Source organism: Centrocercus urophasianus, unplaced genomic scaffold (assembly GCF_019232065.1).
Source record: "Centrocercus urophasianus isolate 14NV4802_14NV808 unplaced genomic scaffold, USGS_Curo_1.0 seq_13, whole genome shotgun sequence".
NCBI classification, from domain to species: Eukaryota; Metazoa; Chordata; class Aves; order Galliformes; family Phasianidae; genus Centrocercus; species Centrocercus urophasianus.
In genome coordinates, this window is record NW_024884475.1 from 50,017,060 (window position 1) to 50,034,099 (window position 17,040).

The 17,040-nt window shown below is 42.8% G+C and overlaps 1 protein-coding gene across 7 annotated transcripts in view; it reads left to right on the forward strand.

Annotated features, from left to right (window-relative positions):
* The window catches only part of STOX2 (storkhead box 2), a 123,209-nt gene extending 115,088 nt beyond the window's left edge, over positions 1-8,121 (forward strand). For all 7 annotated transcript variants that reach the window (XM_042811440.1, XM_042811441.1, XM_042811442.1 and 4 more), the window contains 2 exons: positions 1,071-3,333; positions 7,305-8,121. In XM_042811440.1, the coding sequence (XP_042667374.1) occupies positions 1,071-3,333; positions 7,305-7,500 (2,459 nt within the window). In that variant the 3' untranslated portion in view covers positions 7,501-8,121. The remainder of the gene's footprint in view (positions 1-1,070; positions 3,334-7,304) is intronic.
* Positions 8,122-17,040: the final 8,919 nt, after the last annotated feature.

Here is a 17,040-nt window from a genome sequence, read left to right on the forward strand (position 1 = left end):
AGTACCCCAAAATAAGCTTAAACAGTTCCTAGTTCATCAAAATATAGTGGTCGAAGATAACAATTTCAACTGACATTTTTGAAAGATTATTATTTCTCATTCAACACAAGCAGATTTCTTTTTAAACTGCTTTAGTTAAGACTCTTGTTCCCTTAGCTCTACATGGAACTTACTCCTGCGCACAGCATGCTAACTTGGTATTTTATCTAATAAATTATTAAAGACTTGCTGCTGCACCACTGAACTCAGCAGGAGTACTGGTAGTGGGAAGGACTGGGTTCACAGTGCCACGTTTCCTATGCGGCTGGTGTGGCACTGATGCATGGCTGACATGCTTGACCGTCTCTTGGTATGTGATATATTTACTTAAGTAAGCATCCTTCACTTTGCATATGAAAGACAGAAGCAAATTCTTAGGAGCTAGATCTGTACATTCCAGCATAGTGGAAATGTTTCTTTGGGCAACTTGAACTGTATCATTCAAAACATGTATTTTGGAGCAGCTGTTTTAGTTGAGACATGTTTTAATGGGAGAGCAAACCAGTTCAATCAAGACTGTGATGGGGGGCAATTTTGGGGAATCCTTTTTTTTTTTTTCCTTTGTGGTATTCTTCTGTAGGAAAACTACTTAGGCATCCAAATGAACAAATAACCACTATTTTATATGAGACTGTACATTGTTATAAGTAGTTCTGGTGACATGGGATATAGGTATTTGATTGGAAGAAGAAGAAAAGTGAAATATTCCTTCTAACACCCTTTGCTTTCCAGTGATTTTATCCTGTAGCTTAGGGTCACCTATGCGATGGAAGTGACTAGAAGTTCTCTCTTCCTTCTTTTTTTGCACTCCATTAATGGCCTCCTTTCTCTTAATAATTCATATGTTTGAAGTGTAGGAGATAAGTGAAAAAACAAACAGACAAGAGAATGCCTAACAAAGTACTTTGGAGTTGTTTGTTCAGCATATTCCAGCTTGCATATTAGAAAAACAGGTTTATGTAGGGGAGGGACGGAGCCAGAGTACTATATTGTTTACATACTCCCTGATATGTGTTTGCTGTCGTTTCTAGGGGTTCCAACACCCAGTCCAGAAATCCTTCGACATACATTGAATATGCTTGTACGGGAGAGGAAAATATACCCAACTCCAGATGGTTATTTCATTGTAACCCCGCAGACTTACTTTATAACACCATCTCTCATAAGAACTAACAGTAAATGGTACCATTTGGATGAGAGGATACCTGACAGGTCTCAATGTACCTCTCCACAACAAGGGACTATCACTCCCTCCACCTCGGGATGCGTCAGGGATCGAACACTACCGAAAAACCACTGCGACTCCTGCCATTGTTGCAGAGAAGACATGCACAGCATGCATGCATCTACCCTACAGAGGAAGTCAGCCAAGGACTGTAAAGACTCATATTGTCCTCCTTCATTATGCCAGGTCCCACCCACTGAGAAAAGTAAAAGTACTGTCAATTTTTCTTATAAGGCAGAGACGCTCACAAAGCCTAAGGATGTAGAAAAACAGTCTAAGAAATTCGGACTCAAATTATTCCGCTTAAGTTTTAAGAAGGACAAGACAAAACAGTTGGCAAATTTTTCTGCCCAGTTTCCTCCAGAGGAGTGGCCACTGAGAGACGAGGACACCCCTACCACTATACCTAGAGAGGTAGAGATGGAGATTATCAGGCGCATTAACCCAGATTTGACTGTGGAAAATGTCATGAGGCACACTGCACTAATGAAGAAACTTGAAGAAGAAAAAGCTCAACGAAGCAAAGCGGGATCTTCAGCTCACCACAGTGGACGAAGTAAAAAAAGTAGGAATCACAGAAAGTCTCATGGGAAATCGAGGTCCCACAGCAAGACTCGGGTATCCAAAGGAGATCCATCAGATGGCTCTCATTTGGATATACCTGCAGAAAGAGAGTATGAGTTCTATGATCCCTTGACTCGATCCCCACGGGAAGGCTGTTTCATAATAGAGCACAAGGGAGATAATTTTATAATGCACAGCAACCCTAGCATGATTGAATCTCACTTTCCCATGACACCAGAATGGGATGTGTCTGGTGAGCTGGCCAAAAGAAGAACTGAAATGCCTTTTCCTGAACCTTCCAGGGGAAGCTCCCACTCTAAGGTCCATCGGAGCCACAGCCATACACAGGATAGACGATCGAGGAATGAGCGGTCTAGTAAGGCTAAAGAAAGGTCTAGATCCATGGATAACTCCAAGGGACCTCTGGGCTCAGCTACTTTAGGCACTCCTGAAGACATGGGTGAAGGCTGTAGCCCAGATGACCAAACAACTAGCCAAACTTACATTGATGATAGTACTTTAAGGCCATCTCAGTCGCTCAGTCATCAAAGGGCTCTGATTTCATCTGCAGGCTACAAAGAGACTTGCATCCCTGAAATAGCTAGCGGCAGTGTAGAAACCCCCAGTTCCTGTAGTCTGTTGGAACAAAAGCCTACGGAGAATTTGCCATCGTATAGTGAGCTCAACTCCTGCACAACAAAATCTGCAGTCGATGACTATTTCCAGTGCAACACGTCCAGTGAGACTGTGCTTACTGCTCCGTCACCACTGGGAAAGAACAAAGAGGATCATGACACGCTGACAGGGACAGATGGGCTCAAAAAAATGACTCCCTCAGAAAGACAGTCTCAGCATGTTCCCAGGGAGCCTGGGGTGCACAAAGAGGAGTCCCCAAAAGGCCCAAGCAGTGGTTCAGCAGTTGTAGGCCAGACTCCAGAGGTGATTGCAAACGGACGGCTGGTTCAACACCACAGTGCTGAATCAAGCAGCCTTGATAAAAGGAAAGAAATATTTAGCAAGGATACACTCTTCAAACCTCTGCACAACACTCTTTCTGTGAATAGTTTCCATAAGTCTAGCACACCCCTGCTAAAGCCCCATCAAAAGACCCCTTCTGACACGTTACCAGTCAGATGTGAGAAACTTGAACAAGCGATAGTAACCTCAGTCACACAAGTCATGCCTGTCTCACAGAGACAGCAAGAGACAGCTGGGAACCAGGAGGCCTCGTTTGACTACTACAACGTATCTGATGATGACGACTCAGAGGAAGGAACCAACAAAAATGCCGAGGAAGAGAAGAACAGGGATGATGTTGGCACAATGCAGTGGCTCCTGGAGAGGGAAAAAGAGAGAGATCTGCAAAGAAAGTTTGAGAAGAATCTCACTCTTCTCACCCCAAAAGAAACAGAAAATAGCAACAACCAGAGAGCCACCCACTCAGCCCGCCTGGACAGCATGGACAGCAGCAGCATTACTGTGGACAGCGGGTTCAACTCTCCACGGTAGGACTGTCACATTAATTGCATCTTTCCAGTCTAGAAAGTTCAATTTTTAGTTATTTGTGTGTATTGGTAACACAATTTAGAGCCATATTAAACAAATGTACGTGTTCTAAGACAGTGTTTTCCGCAGCTCTGGAATCTGATATTGAGATGTATGGTTTTCTCCCATACTGTAAGCAACCACTGGTACTAACTCTGTATTATCTTATTTGGCTGAAAGACCTCCCTGTATCTTCTTTTTTTTTTCTCTGTTTTAAACTTACGTTTGCATTTAGAGTAGCAGGGATGAGCTCCTGCATACTTGCCCCTTCTTTTTCTCATCAAGACTAATTGGAAGACTAGACATGACTAGATGCCATAATCTTTGGCTCAGGCCAGAAAAAAAAAAAAAGAAGTTTAGTCTGGGTTTTGGCTTTTTTTGTTTGTTTTCTTCAAAAATTTTGGAAGTGTGTCTGTTGCCAATGAGTCTGGAACAGCTGTTTCCTCCACACTGCTGAAAGGGCTCAAGATATTTTACCTTCAGAAATGACCCAGTACTGCACCAGCAAAGAGAGAGATGTCTTGCCTAGGAAGCTTGGGAAAAGAGCCCACGTTTGTGTGTGGTAGCAAGGATTAGTCATTTCCATCCCGGGGATTGCAGATATTACAGAAGTCTTGGTGCAACTGGACTCTTACAGGCTTAGTGAGGAGAGAATTCCTGGTGTGTTTCCTACTCTGAAGTTCTGATAATCTCATTTCCAGGTTAAGAATCCTTCACTCGAGCCTTCTTCTTTCTCCCTCTGGACTTTAGCTATCCTAGGTCCCTGCTGGAATGGAGCTTGTCTGGTTTTGTTTGCCCTGGATAGCAACCCATCAGAGTTCAGAACAATGACTCTGAAACCACAGAAATAATTTACAATGCTTGTTCTCCTATAGTGTCTTACTTAGGTGTAAATTATTTATTGCCTGTGTTTAAAAATAAAACCTCCAAGACTGGATTTGTATTAGAGGAAAGAAAATTGTTTTCTTTTAACTTAAAAAGTGTTCTTAATCCTCAAAATTATATAGTCTTAATAATCTACTGCAAAAGCTCACAGAAAGGCACATGAAGGGTTTCCTGCTTCTACACACAGGACTAATTTTCCTTTTCAGTTAAAGTCATGTCATTCTGAAATAAATTCCTTTGGATTTGATGGTTACTCCTGCTTGATGTTAGTGACAAGGCAGGAATTGCTGGGCCTGCTGCAGCACGCAGCAAACATCAAAGTACCGGAGCAGATTTCTAACATATGTATGATTTTTTCCTAAGTAAAAAAAAAAATTGAAGTAATTTGAGTAAAATGACCACGTTTGCAGTGAATCTAACTTTAAGAAGGGAATTCAAGAAGATTTTGATTTTGCTGTTGTTACTGCCCTGTAGATGCTTGGCATCTTTCTCACATACAGCTGCTGTATGAGGCTATTTGTGCTGTTTATTTTAAAATGTAATCTCTTTAAGTTGAAGTTCTGTAGTTCTGACTGGCAGTCAGTTTTTGCAGGGAAGTATATAATGTTCGGTACTGCTTGCCCAGCCTATCCTACTCTGCTCAATGTGTTTCATCTCCAGGACAAGATATTGACTGGATAAAAATTAGTTCTTAGTTTTGCTAGATGCATGCTAACTGAATATAGGCTTGCTTTGCTGGTTAGTGCAAAGTCAGACATTTTCTTTCCTATTTATTTACAGAAAGGCTAAAATCTCTGTTGAAGTTCAACCTGAACTTAGATTGAAGAGAACAGAACGTTGTGAGCTTACTGGATTCAGCTTATGTTAAGATTAAAAGGGAAACAGATTAGCAGCTTTTAATAATGATCATGTTCTACAGAGTGTGTTTTAATTTTATTAATTATGATTCTTTTCTTTTTGCAAGGCCACAGAAAGTAAGCTTTTACATTAAAAAAAAAAAAAAAAAAAAAACCACATTCTGTAGGCACTTTTTTTTCTGTGTATTTGTTTTGTAAGGCCAGTGTAAGTCTGGATATTTCAAAGGCTTTTAAATATCCAAGTCATGAGTTTTGCATCAAGATGATTAAATTGGATGCTTTTGCTCTCTTCTAGTCACTCCTCAATATAACTCTATAAAAACAAATGAAGATGAGGTTGATTTGGACTCTCTGGCTATATTTACCTTTCTGTTATTACTTGCCTACCTTTTAACAAAAAATGTACTCCACAGCCCTTCTCCAGGAAATGTAAAACCACTGTCCAGCATCCGTCTGGTAAGATTCACCTAGCTGTGACAGCATCCATTAGCAGATGCCTTGGGAAGAGGATAAAACCAGGACCTGTATCTGGTGATATCTCTCAAGTATACTCTGGGCCTCTGCTGATGTGCGCCTCTGGGGTTGTGTCTGCTGGGCTGTGGTGCTGTTTGGTCACGCAGTGTTGCCTGGGGAATCAGAGTTAGCAGTTCTACACTGAAAGAAAAAGGGTATTTAATGAGAGGTGGGTACTTCACGTGATTTGCAATGGTCATTTGACTTCAAAAGTGTTTTGTGAATGAAATTCATCAAAACATCACTGTCTGGAAGACAACCTCTCAGTATTTTGTTCATTGCATTTATACAGGTGGTATATGGTATCCATTAGCTCACCGTATTCATTTTATTGCTTTATTTTTAGGGCTTATATAATACTGCTGTTCTTTTGTCACCTAAGGAAGGAGCTAATTTTGGCATTACTCTGCATACAGAACTCACTGCAGTCGTTACCTGTAGATGTCGTAATGGTCAGTTTGTAACACTGGAATTGAAATTGTTTGAAAATGTGAAATTGGTGGTCCCTTTAAGAAGGATACAATACTGAATGATCTTCAGAAAGCAAAGGTTGCATCTCTTCTTGTTTGTAAGCAGAAAGAGAGGAATCAAAGACCAGAAGCACAGCCTGCGTCACTGCAGCTCAGTGCATGTGTCACCCGTCGTAGCTGTTTGGAACTGCTTACAACAAGGGAGAAATTGGCAGATGATCAGTGCCATTTTGATTGATTTTAAAAGATCTACAAGAGCTTCTCTAAAAGCATCATTTTAGTTGTCAGTTTAAGATGACTTACAGCTAAATTTATTACTACAGCTAAACAAGACATTTCTTTTTCCCCTTGTGTCACGCACTGACACATTCCTCCCTCTGTCCTCTGTACCTTTGGCTGTAGTGCCCATTTAACACCCAGCAGTACTCTAAATGGACTCAGGAAACATGTCCTTGGCGAATCGTGATGTCATTTTGCAAAGAAGTGGGGCTATACATAACCAGGATCCACATGCCTTGGTTTGAAAACCAAATCTCTTTCTGCATGGAAAAACCTGATTTAGAGATTAAGAGTAGAAAGAGAACAAAAAGAGTGGTAGTGCTGAAATCTAGCTTTAGCATATGGATGAGTTTTTTGAAGCTGTGGGCTAAAATATAGACTCTTCTGCATTCTTGGTGAGATGTATTGTGTAGTCTTTGAAAGTGCTAAGTGTGCTGTCACTCCCATGGACAAAGGATTTGTTAGAACTACAGGAACTCGGTCTGTTATCTGAGTGACAAAGCAAGTTGTGCTGCATGGTTGCTCTCCTAACTGTACATATTCACAGAGCTGATTTGATGGAAGTTAATTTGTGCAAAAACGGACAAGCCAGGGAAGAAAATTATGTTCCACAAAATAAAATAGAAGGTATGTTCTTGAGTAAAAATCCAGATACTTGACAGTGGTTTGGTTTACAGACCCTGTGTGACAGCTCCAGCTCTGCTTAGTGCTGTCCCTGTGTTACAGCACGGCTACTGCTGAGTTCTGCTGGAACCCGTTCTGGAGGAACATATGTGAGCTGTCAAAATGAGATGGTTTATTGATGTGACGTTGCATACAAACACAGGAAGCCTATTATAAAACACTCTATTCTCCTTTCCTGCCTGGTCGATAGATATATCGGCATGTCTTATGTGAGTGCGTATATATATTTCTTTTCCGTTCTAGTACTCGGGAGAGCCTGGCATCCAACACTTCAAGCATTGTTGAAAGCAACAGACGTCAGAACCCTGCTCTGAGCCCAGCACACGGCGGTGCAGGCCCAGCGTTCAGCTTCCGAGCCACCGCAGACCCGCCGACAAGCGAAGCTGAGAAACTGCAGAAACCAGCTAACTGCCTGCAAGCTTCTGTCACTAGTGTCTGATAGTCAGCCTGCCTCAGAATTTCTGTCTTATCCCATACAGCAAAGTTTACGACACTGGGACTGATGTTTACATCTTTGGAGAAAAAAAAAAGAAAAAAAGAAAAAAAAAAAGCATCTCAACCACAGTTTTAGTGTTTACTTAAACTGTGCTGCTATGTAGACTAGGGGCAACAAATAAATCTTTCTTTCGAGGTATTGCTTTTCACATTTGCGGCTCTGTAGCAACAGAATAGCAGTAGGGATAATATGTACACTTTTTGCTTCACTTAATTGTAACTGAGCACATATATGAAAGTCTAGACACTGTAAGTGTAATCTGCATTTTCAATGTCCATGCAGTTGCCAACTTCATTTAAAAAAAAATGCCACAGATGTGTGATGCCCCTGGTCAGAAGCTAAACTCTGCTGCAGAGTTGGTTTCCTTCAAAAATTGAGCCAGTGCTGACAGTGACCAGCCAGGATCACCGCGAGGAAAAATGATGCCAAACGTGACGAGTGATGACCTCGGCTCTGTCTGTGAATTATCGGTACCGATCAGTCATTTCCACTGTGCGTTTTGGTGACAATTTTGCAAATACCTGTTGAAGTGAATAAGAAGAGGTTCTTTTTTTAGATTGTGGAGGGTGGGGGGGGAGATGGCTTTCCCTTTTGTGTTTCAAAAGTATGAGGGATGCTCGTGTACTGAAGCTCGCTGCATGACCTTCCGCGGTCACAAATGGGGTGGTAGGCCTTTGCGTAGAGGGGGGAATGGGGAGGGAAGGGAAAGTTATAACTGTTGCAGAGCTGCGGCGCGGAGTGACACAAAATATAGGAAATATCTTCAGTTTACGTAGAGTGTTTTAAAAAGATAATCTGATTTTCGTGTCACTTCTGGTATTGCATCTTGCCATTAACGCAGGAACCAGAAAAAAAATCTGATTTCTTTGAACAAAAATATTCTTTATGATATAAATGACAAGTATGGCCTGAAGAACTGATTTCTTTCTAGTGGAAGGACATAAATCTATTTTATGTAGCTTATTAAATAGAGTGCCTAAATTAGGCTATTAAAAAATAGCATACAGTGTAGTTATTATCAGAGAACAAAATTTAGAGAATTATAAACTTCTGGCCTTTTTATTCAGTGGATGTTATTTGCAATTTAGCATTTTATGGACATGTTTAGTTTCTAGAAATTAAATGTGTCCGTATGGTGGGCAGTAGAAAACTGAATTCTGTAAGTATGGTTTATCCTAATTGCTCTCCCCAAAACTGTTACTCTGGAGTAATTTGTGCCATGCTAATTACTGCAGAGTAACTTCTAGGGATAGTTGAACTTCAAAAATAATTTTGAGGTGTAGGGTCACATTCTGCTCTGTTCCTCATACAACCTGGTAGTGCAACAAACTGACTTCAAAATTAATTCTGTCTTTGTTTTCTGTCAGAACAGGCAAATTGGTGGAAGAATAACAAAGATATTAAATCGTTCAGCAGTCCAAACTGTTGAATAGAAGAGAGACATTTCCACTGTCTAGCTCCTGTAGTACACAGGTATTAAAACCAACTGTACATACTAAGAACCAGTCTTTTCATCAGGTTCTGGTGACATGCATTACTCTGTACGCAGAGTCATTTGAGCTTCACTCGTGTTCTATATTCTCATCAGAAGTCTTCACTGAAGGTTCAGCCTTATGTTATGCAGTTGGATATGAGTTCATTTTCTTACCAGTCGGCTTTCTAACTGGATGCGACCAGTTTCTAATTCTGTAAGAACAGCTCCAGTACCCAGTAAATGCACAGGTCTGCTTTCCTTGGTTTCAGTGTACAAATTCCATTTCACAGGAGCAATAAGACCTTTTGGTGCACATGAAGGAAATTATTGTGCTTTTGGTTGGTTATCAAAGTCACTTGGCCTTTAGCCTTCTGCCTTATCATACCTTCCAAGATGTGCTCTAATGACCATATAGCGCTTTGCATGACGCATCTTACTATTCAATATGTAACTCCAGCCGTGCTTACTCCATGCAAACTGTAGAGTCAGAGATTTTGTGGGGAGCTGTCATATACTGTGCAGTAGCTGACTGTGATTTTGTTTTCTGAGGCAAGCTCTGATATCAGTAGTGTGTATCCATTCAGTAAATAAAAATGTCAAAACTTAAAAAATATAATAATAATTACAGCCGATGATCTGAAGTACAAATGGCAGTATTAGAATGTGAGGAGCAAGAACAAATTTTATCTTCTGGAGAAGTGTTTGTCATAAAGTAATCAGAACTTGTGCCGGCAGCTGGTTGTACAGAAGACATAGTTCCAACAAAATATGACAGTACATACCTACAAACTGTGTAGTATGTAGTTTCCTTAAGTTCCCAGAGACCAGCAGACAACGTAAATGTCATATTAATGTTGACGTGGCATTGTACCAATATTAATGTGACTCTTGGAATATGGAATGTAAACAGAAGTTTCAAATAGAAACGTTTTAATCTTGAATTGCTTTTTTTTTTTTTTTTTTTTTTTTCCTTTTTTTTCCTTTTTTCTGTCTTTTTTCTTTAAAAATCAACAATGGAATATAAAGAAATTCCATCTTGAGGTTCTGATAACAAAACCACGAGAGTGGAGCTTGAGTGCTTTATGTCACCCTAATCCTTTGATGAAATCATAGCCTTGTATTACGTGGTTGCTTATCTATCATTCTTCTAATGTATCGATTTAAAGGTTTACAGAGTTAGATTAGGTTGAATCTGTGTTGTGTTCAACTGTAAAGGGTCAACACAAATCTGTCGGCATTTTGCACACTTGATATGTATTATTATAATACAACATGTTACTTTTATGGTAATTTTTTTTACACATATAACTACCTCCATGAATTTGATGAAATGCAGCAACATAAAAGCGTATTGTACAAAGCAAGGTTAAAAACTTTGAAGCATTAGCTCATGGCGTTCTCTTGTGTGTCAATGCTTGCGTATGAAGTCATCGTGTTTCCATTGCCACGATTTCCTTTTACAATATTAAAAATCTGTCTTTCAGATGAGTCATGTAAGACTTTGACAAGGCTGCATAATTTGGATAACAGTGAAAAGGGAGGCTGAACCCTCCCATCCTCTCCCCAGTTACTGCTACAATTTCTGCCTGGTAGAACTTGAAAATGTGTATGTAACTGAGCAAATTAGGAACATCTACAGTCTGTGAAATATGATTGAGGGTGTGGGGTTTTAGGGGAAGACGCTCCGGGTATTTTCTTGGCAGCCTGCAAATATACTGGGCCCTATTCTGCCTCCTTTTGCCAACAGGTCAGGCCATGGTTTCTCGGAACTGGCAAGAGTTAGAACAGCAATATGTGCTCTGGTTTCTGGAGCGTGTACGTCAGAACCACTCACTCTTGTAGAAATGAGCAGCAGCTCTTAATTGACTTTGCTGGGAGCAGCATTAGGGACCCTCCTTGAGGTATGTGCCTATTGTTCAAAGAACATGGCCAAGTTCCCAAGAAAAATGAAGCCGGCCTTGGAAGTAGCCAGTTGCAACAAGCCACCTTTCAGAAGGGAAAAAAGGTTTTCCAAAAACCAAAGGAAGAAAGTGGCGGCTGAACTTAAGCAGATCATATTTAAATACAAGCCCCGATTTATGAACACCTCTTTCAGCAAACCTAGTGCCATTATCGCAGTGCAGGTTAATATACGGTCATCAGCGGAGCTAATTTAGCTGTTGAAATAGTTCAGTTAAAAATCGTAAGAGGTCCATTTGACTCTGCATCATTGTAAAACATCTGTAAAACAAGCAGCGATGCTCGCTTGACTTTAAAACATATCAGGAAAGAAATATTGTAATGAAAACCACAGCCTAGTGCTTGCCAGAGCAGTCATTCTTACAGCAGAGAATGAGGAAGCCAAGGTCGTGCTTTGCACCCAGATCACGCCCTCTGGCCCTGGAGCCCTCCGTGTGGTTCAGCCAGGGCAGGCAGGTGGGTGGCACCATCCCCATCTTGTGTCAGGGCATGCTGAAAAAAAAAAAAAAAAAAAAAAAGACAAAAGGCTGAAATCTCTGGACAAAATTGTTAACTGGTTTCCTTCTTTCTCTTCAAAAGTCATTCAAGTAAAATTTCTTAGTTAACCAAAGTGTTGATAGTCTGAAGTTTTCACACGGTCGGTTTAAGAGAGGGGCTACTGTGTGGTCCTGCGGGGACTCTCAGACGAGCAGTGCCAAACAGTTCCAATCACACAAGTACTGCCAGCAGAGGGTCTAGGAACAGGATTTTTAATTAAAAATGTGTTTTTCGAATACATTTCCCAGAGCTTTTCCTAAACACAATTGTTCAAGTGGTGCTGAGGAAGCAAATAGCACTCCTGATCTGGTGTCATCCGCACAGTTTACAATTCTCTTTGCTCTTCTGAAGAAAGCTGTACAGTATTAAGAGAGAAAAGTTCTATTTTTTACATAATTCTTTAAAAGAAAACAAAGTATATATCTAAAGCGTTCCCCCCCAACGTAAGTAAAGTACATGGATACTGCATCAGAGAGCTGCATGGCACGCAGGACCCAACTAAAGCCAGGCTGGTGCTAGAAGAATCCGGGACTCGCACTTCTCATAGCGGCTCCGAGCGTTGGTTGCAGCCCCATGGTGTAAATCTGGCAGTCACTCCCCGCTTCCCCCCTCTCGCAGAGAGCGGAATTGCTTGCTAACTCCATTGAAGCTCAGTTCTGAGCTGAGGATTTCCATGTTCCTTCCCCCAAGACAATAGAGGAGCAGAAGGCCGCACGCACACACCTGGAGCTGGAAGAGATCCCTGATGGAGGGCAGCAGCCCTGTGCCCGGCTGTGGGGAGAGCTGGCATAGGGGTTACCTTGGTGTGTGGAGGAGAAGTGTGCTGAAAGGGATGGTAATTCTGCAGGTAATTTCCTGTGAGTGACTGAATGTGGCTGTTGCATTAGGTCTGAGTTAATAAATGCAAGTGGGACTTACTGTATGTTAGAAGGGAGTTTTGCAGCCAAGACTGCCTTGTATAAATGTGTTTGCACTGAAAAAAAAAAAAAAAAGAAAAAAAAGAAAAAAAAGAAAAAAAAATTAAAAATTACTTGGTCTCTGGTTGCTGTAAAGGTCATCCAAGATGGATGTTCTGTTTATATTGTATAGTATTTCATATGAAATAATTACGGTTCATGAAATGTCTTCCCTAACGTTACTGATTTATAACAGCACATTTGTAACATGGTTTTTATTGTGTCAGTGTACCATATTGTAAATGATGATAACTTGTCATGCTTAGTATAATAATTTAAAGGAAAAAAGGACAGGGATTTTTGTAAGTCTATATTTGAAAGTCCCTCCATATGGTAATATTGTGTTCATGTTGTTTATGTAGTGTTGTGTGAAATATCCATTTTGGATTGTGTTACTTTTTAAGATATTAAATAACATTTGGTTATATGTTTTAAGTGGATTTCTTGTAGCCATCGGTGGCTTTTAGAGAAAGCGCTTTCCATTTTAGAGAAGACTGCTTCCATTTGACACGCCATCCTCTCCCTCATTTTTGAAACCTTGTGTTACAAATTGTCAGTCTCAGAAAAACCAGGTGAGTGCTGTGTCTGCTTCCCTGGGGGGCTGTGAGAGTGCGAGGGAGGAAATTGGCTGCATTTGAGAGCCCCAGTGGGAAGGGGGAAAAGTACATGGCTGGAGAAGTGCTGCAAAGTCCCCCTATCTCTGCTGATAACTTGTCAGGTGGTATTTTGAAGGTTCTCCTCCCCACTGTTGCTCTTTTCCATTGGCTCCTCAACTGTTTCTGTAATGTCCGACTTTTCTTCTTGGTTTATTTTCTACGATGTCCTTCTCTGTCAGAATCCCACCTCTCCTGCTCTGTTCTGGCACTTTTCCTCCTTCTGGTTGTTTTCTTTTCCTGTGTGTTACTTGACATGAGACATCCTTTGCTCCTTTTCTCACCCTTTCTGCTTAGAATGTCATCCTACTCCTACAGAGCCTATTCCTCCCTTTTTCATTACTTTTTCTTTTCACTATCCCTGTTCATTTAAAGACCCCAGAGAAGAAAAGGAGCTCCTGTCAGCACTTCCCTTCCAACCGTGCCACTCCAGATTGGCGACTTTAAAAAAATGCTGGGTGGAAGTTTTCCTTTGCTGTTCATCTTGTCTGTTCTTCTGTCCTTTTGGCTGCCGCTCCTGTTTTCTGTGCTTTCTTGCCCAACATCTCTGCACTTTGAGGGCTCAGAAAGGAGTCCTCAAACCTCAACTAAAGCCCCGGCTCTCATGTGTCTTCCAGCACTGAGCAAGGCCCCAGCTAAATGCTGAGAAAAACGCTTCCAGAAATACCACTGGCTTTGTGCTGGGAGGGCAGAGCTCGTGCTGATGAGCGGCTTCCTTCCAGCCTCCAAGTCCTCGTGCTGAACAGGGTATTTTTAGCCCTGCTGTCGCAGGAGTGACAAATGGGGACTGGGAGCAGGAAATCCCAAGCACATTTTTTTAAATCTCTTTTCTCATCTCTCATCCCGATAAGCACAGAAGACCTAACCCTATGCTGGCAGCTATTTGAAAAAACAAGCACAGTAAATAAATCAACCAGCACGTACATGTCTGTGCTCTAGGAAGAAGCCTGTCCTTCTGGAGGGGAGTAACCCTTAGACAGGCTGGGACACTGCTGAGCTTAGCATTTGGGAAGCCTCCCCTGCAGCCATGGGATCAGCTCCTTGCTGCCTCAGCTGTGCTCCATCCTCCTCCTGCTGCTCTCCAGCAGGCCCCAGCCGCTGGCCCAGCACAGGGAGGCCATGCAGGGAGAAGCTCTCCTGCGTCCAGTTTAGTGCTTGCCTCTGGCTTGTTCCCAATGTGAACTTGCCAGAAAATCCTTATTCAGGATCCAGCTGCCACAACTCCCCATGCTTCCACTGGACACGAGCTTATGATGACTTTCAGATGCTTATCATCAGGCCAGCCATGACCCTGAGCTGAGGCATGGCTCTGACACAGCTTCTCAGCAAAATAGCTGCATTTTTTCATTTTTAACCTAAGCGAAGTGGTACAATTTTCCCTCTTCTTCAAAAGGAACAGTGAGACATTTTACTCAATACTGCAAGAAGCTGATGGTTGAGACCTCAACTTCATCTGCTTGTATGCTTCACATGCAGCCCATGCAACATCTCCAGCTTGACAAAGGGAGCCAGGAGCTCCCATCTCCACATAGCCAGGGCTGTCCCATGCAGACAAGGGAAGATCCAGAAAGCCCCTGAGTTCCTGGGCAGGGCACTGGTGCTGGAACAGCAGGCGGAGATGATGGAGCACTGAGGGTCTCGCAGGATTGTGCAGTCTTTCTTGCACCTGCCTGCCCTGTTACCTTGATTTCAGGCCAATCTCCCTCTCCAGCCTACAGATGACCCAGGCGTGTGTTGTTACCACCTCCACGCAGCCTCCCTCCATTCTCAGCCTCAGGGGCTGCCCTAGTACACTCAGCTTTCGTTTTCCATAATCTTCTTTTCTTCACCTACTTCAGAAGAAAGATATTTTTCTTCCAACTGTGGTGTTTTATTTCTAAGTAGTCTCCAGTGGGCCCTAGAGATTTATTATTTGTTCATTACAAGGAAGCTCAAGAGCTCTCGCACCTCAGCTAGCTGATGTATTTATTGCTCCTCCTTAGAGGCAGAATGCACTCCCATTACTTTTTTATTATCAGCCATAATCTAACATGCAGCACCCGTATTTCTCATGCTCCAGAGCCATACAGCAGATAACAGTTCCACCAAATCACAGTGTGCAAGGAAGTGTTTGAGTATAAAATGAAAACCCTTCTTATTTTTGATGGCAAAGGCAAGAGAAAAAAAAAAACAAAAAAACTAAAGCCATACAGGATGGCAAATAATAGTGTATAATCAAAGAATATTAGGATGGTATAATCACAGAATAAACAAGAGTGTTAGGCAAAGCAGACTATGATAACAAAACAGAATAAATAGAAGGCTTACCCCTATCCTGGGCTCACTCACAAAACACCAGCAGAGCAGATCTCCAGAAGAGATCCTTCCCCACTGGCAGCCAGCTCTTAAATGGGTCTAGGAGGGGTGCAGCCAGGCTACACCCCTTCCTGCAGCACAGGTGAATTGCCTTCAGCTGTGCTCCTGTGGCTGACTCATGGCTCGCCTCAGGTGATCCATCAGAGGTTCAGGCTGTGACTCGTCAGTTCCCACACAAATAGTTTTACAAAGCTTCCACTGTGTTGAATATTAGGAAAAATTTCTGAGTGGTTGGGCACTGGAATGAGCTGCCCAAGGAGGTGGTGGTGTCACCATCCCTGGAGGTGTTCAAGAATTGTGGAGATGTGGTTCTGAGGAGCACGGTTAGTAGGCATGGCGGGATGGAGCTGGGCTAGACTATCTTAGAGGCCTTTTACAGGCTTAATGATTCTGTGGTTCTATGGGAGGGTCTGGAAGGATCCCAAATGGCAGGAGTGCTGCCAGCAAAGCCTCTCCTGCCTGGGCCCTCTCTCTGGCCGTCCTGTGGCCCACAGCACCACCTGCTGTGCTTTGGCACAGCTGGGAACCAGCCCCCGCCTGAAAGCAGCGAACGTCCTCACACTGCTGGCAGTATCCTCTCTGCTCAGGCTGCCCCCCTAAAAAAAACACAAGGAAAAACTGCTTATCTTAGCCCATCACTGGCCTTCCCCCTTCCCATGTGCACAGGAGGTTTCCACTCAGGAAAGTTCTGAACGACACAAGGCTCTCACGTTCGCCTTGCAACAAAACCTCCTCCCTCCCTTCTCCCATTTCCCACTGTACGTGCAGCAACTTGCTGTATGTTCCCTTCCAGAGGATGCGAAGCGCTTCTGCGCTTACTTTGTGTCCAAAAAAATCATCTCTCCAGGAGGAGAAGGCGCGTGATGCATCCCAGATGTCTGCACGAGGAAGCAGTCTGCAGACATAACAGATTGCAGGAGGGAGGTGGGGAAGCAAGGAGCAACTGCTGCCACGTGCCCCTCTCAGCAACGGGGGAGCTGTGAGGCTGACACTTTGCTGCACAGACATACGAAATCCTTTAAATGTTACATGTATTTTATTTTCGTGACACTATCTATGCAATTGTTGAGAACTCCCTAGTGATAATCCCAATGGTAACTTATGAATCTTTCCTAATTTGGATCATATCTGAATTATTGTATGTTTTTTTCAATAGGACAAAAGTCCAGAACAGCAAGCAGTGGGGACCACAGACTTGCTGGAAACCACAAGAACCACCCATGCTGGTTGGCTTTGGGCAGCCCTAGTTTCCACTGAGCTGACTCAGAAACAACCAGCCCTAAAAGCAGCCCTCACCCTTCCCATCACAGGGCACCCAGGAAATCACCCAGAGCTGTCCTTGCCATCAGCTCTAGCTGTCACACTGGGGGATGCTGCGGGGCTCATGGGGCAGCACCTCCTGTGGGCTGTGGGGTCTTTCATCAGGGGCTTTGCTCCAAGCCCGCCCAAGGGCAGACCTTGAGGACGAGGACAGCCCCAGGCTGTCACAGCTTTCTTGGGCTGACCCCTGCACCGTCCCACACAGCCAGGCACCTTATCTGCCATGGCA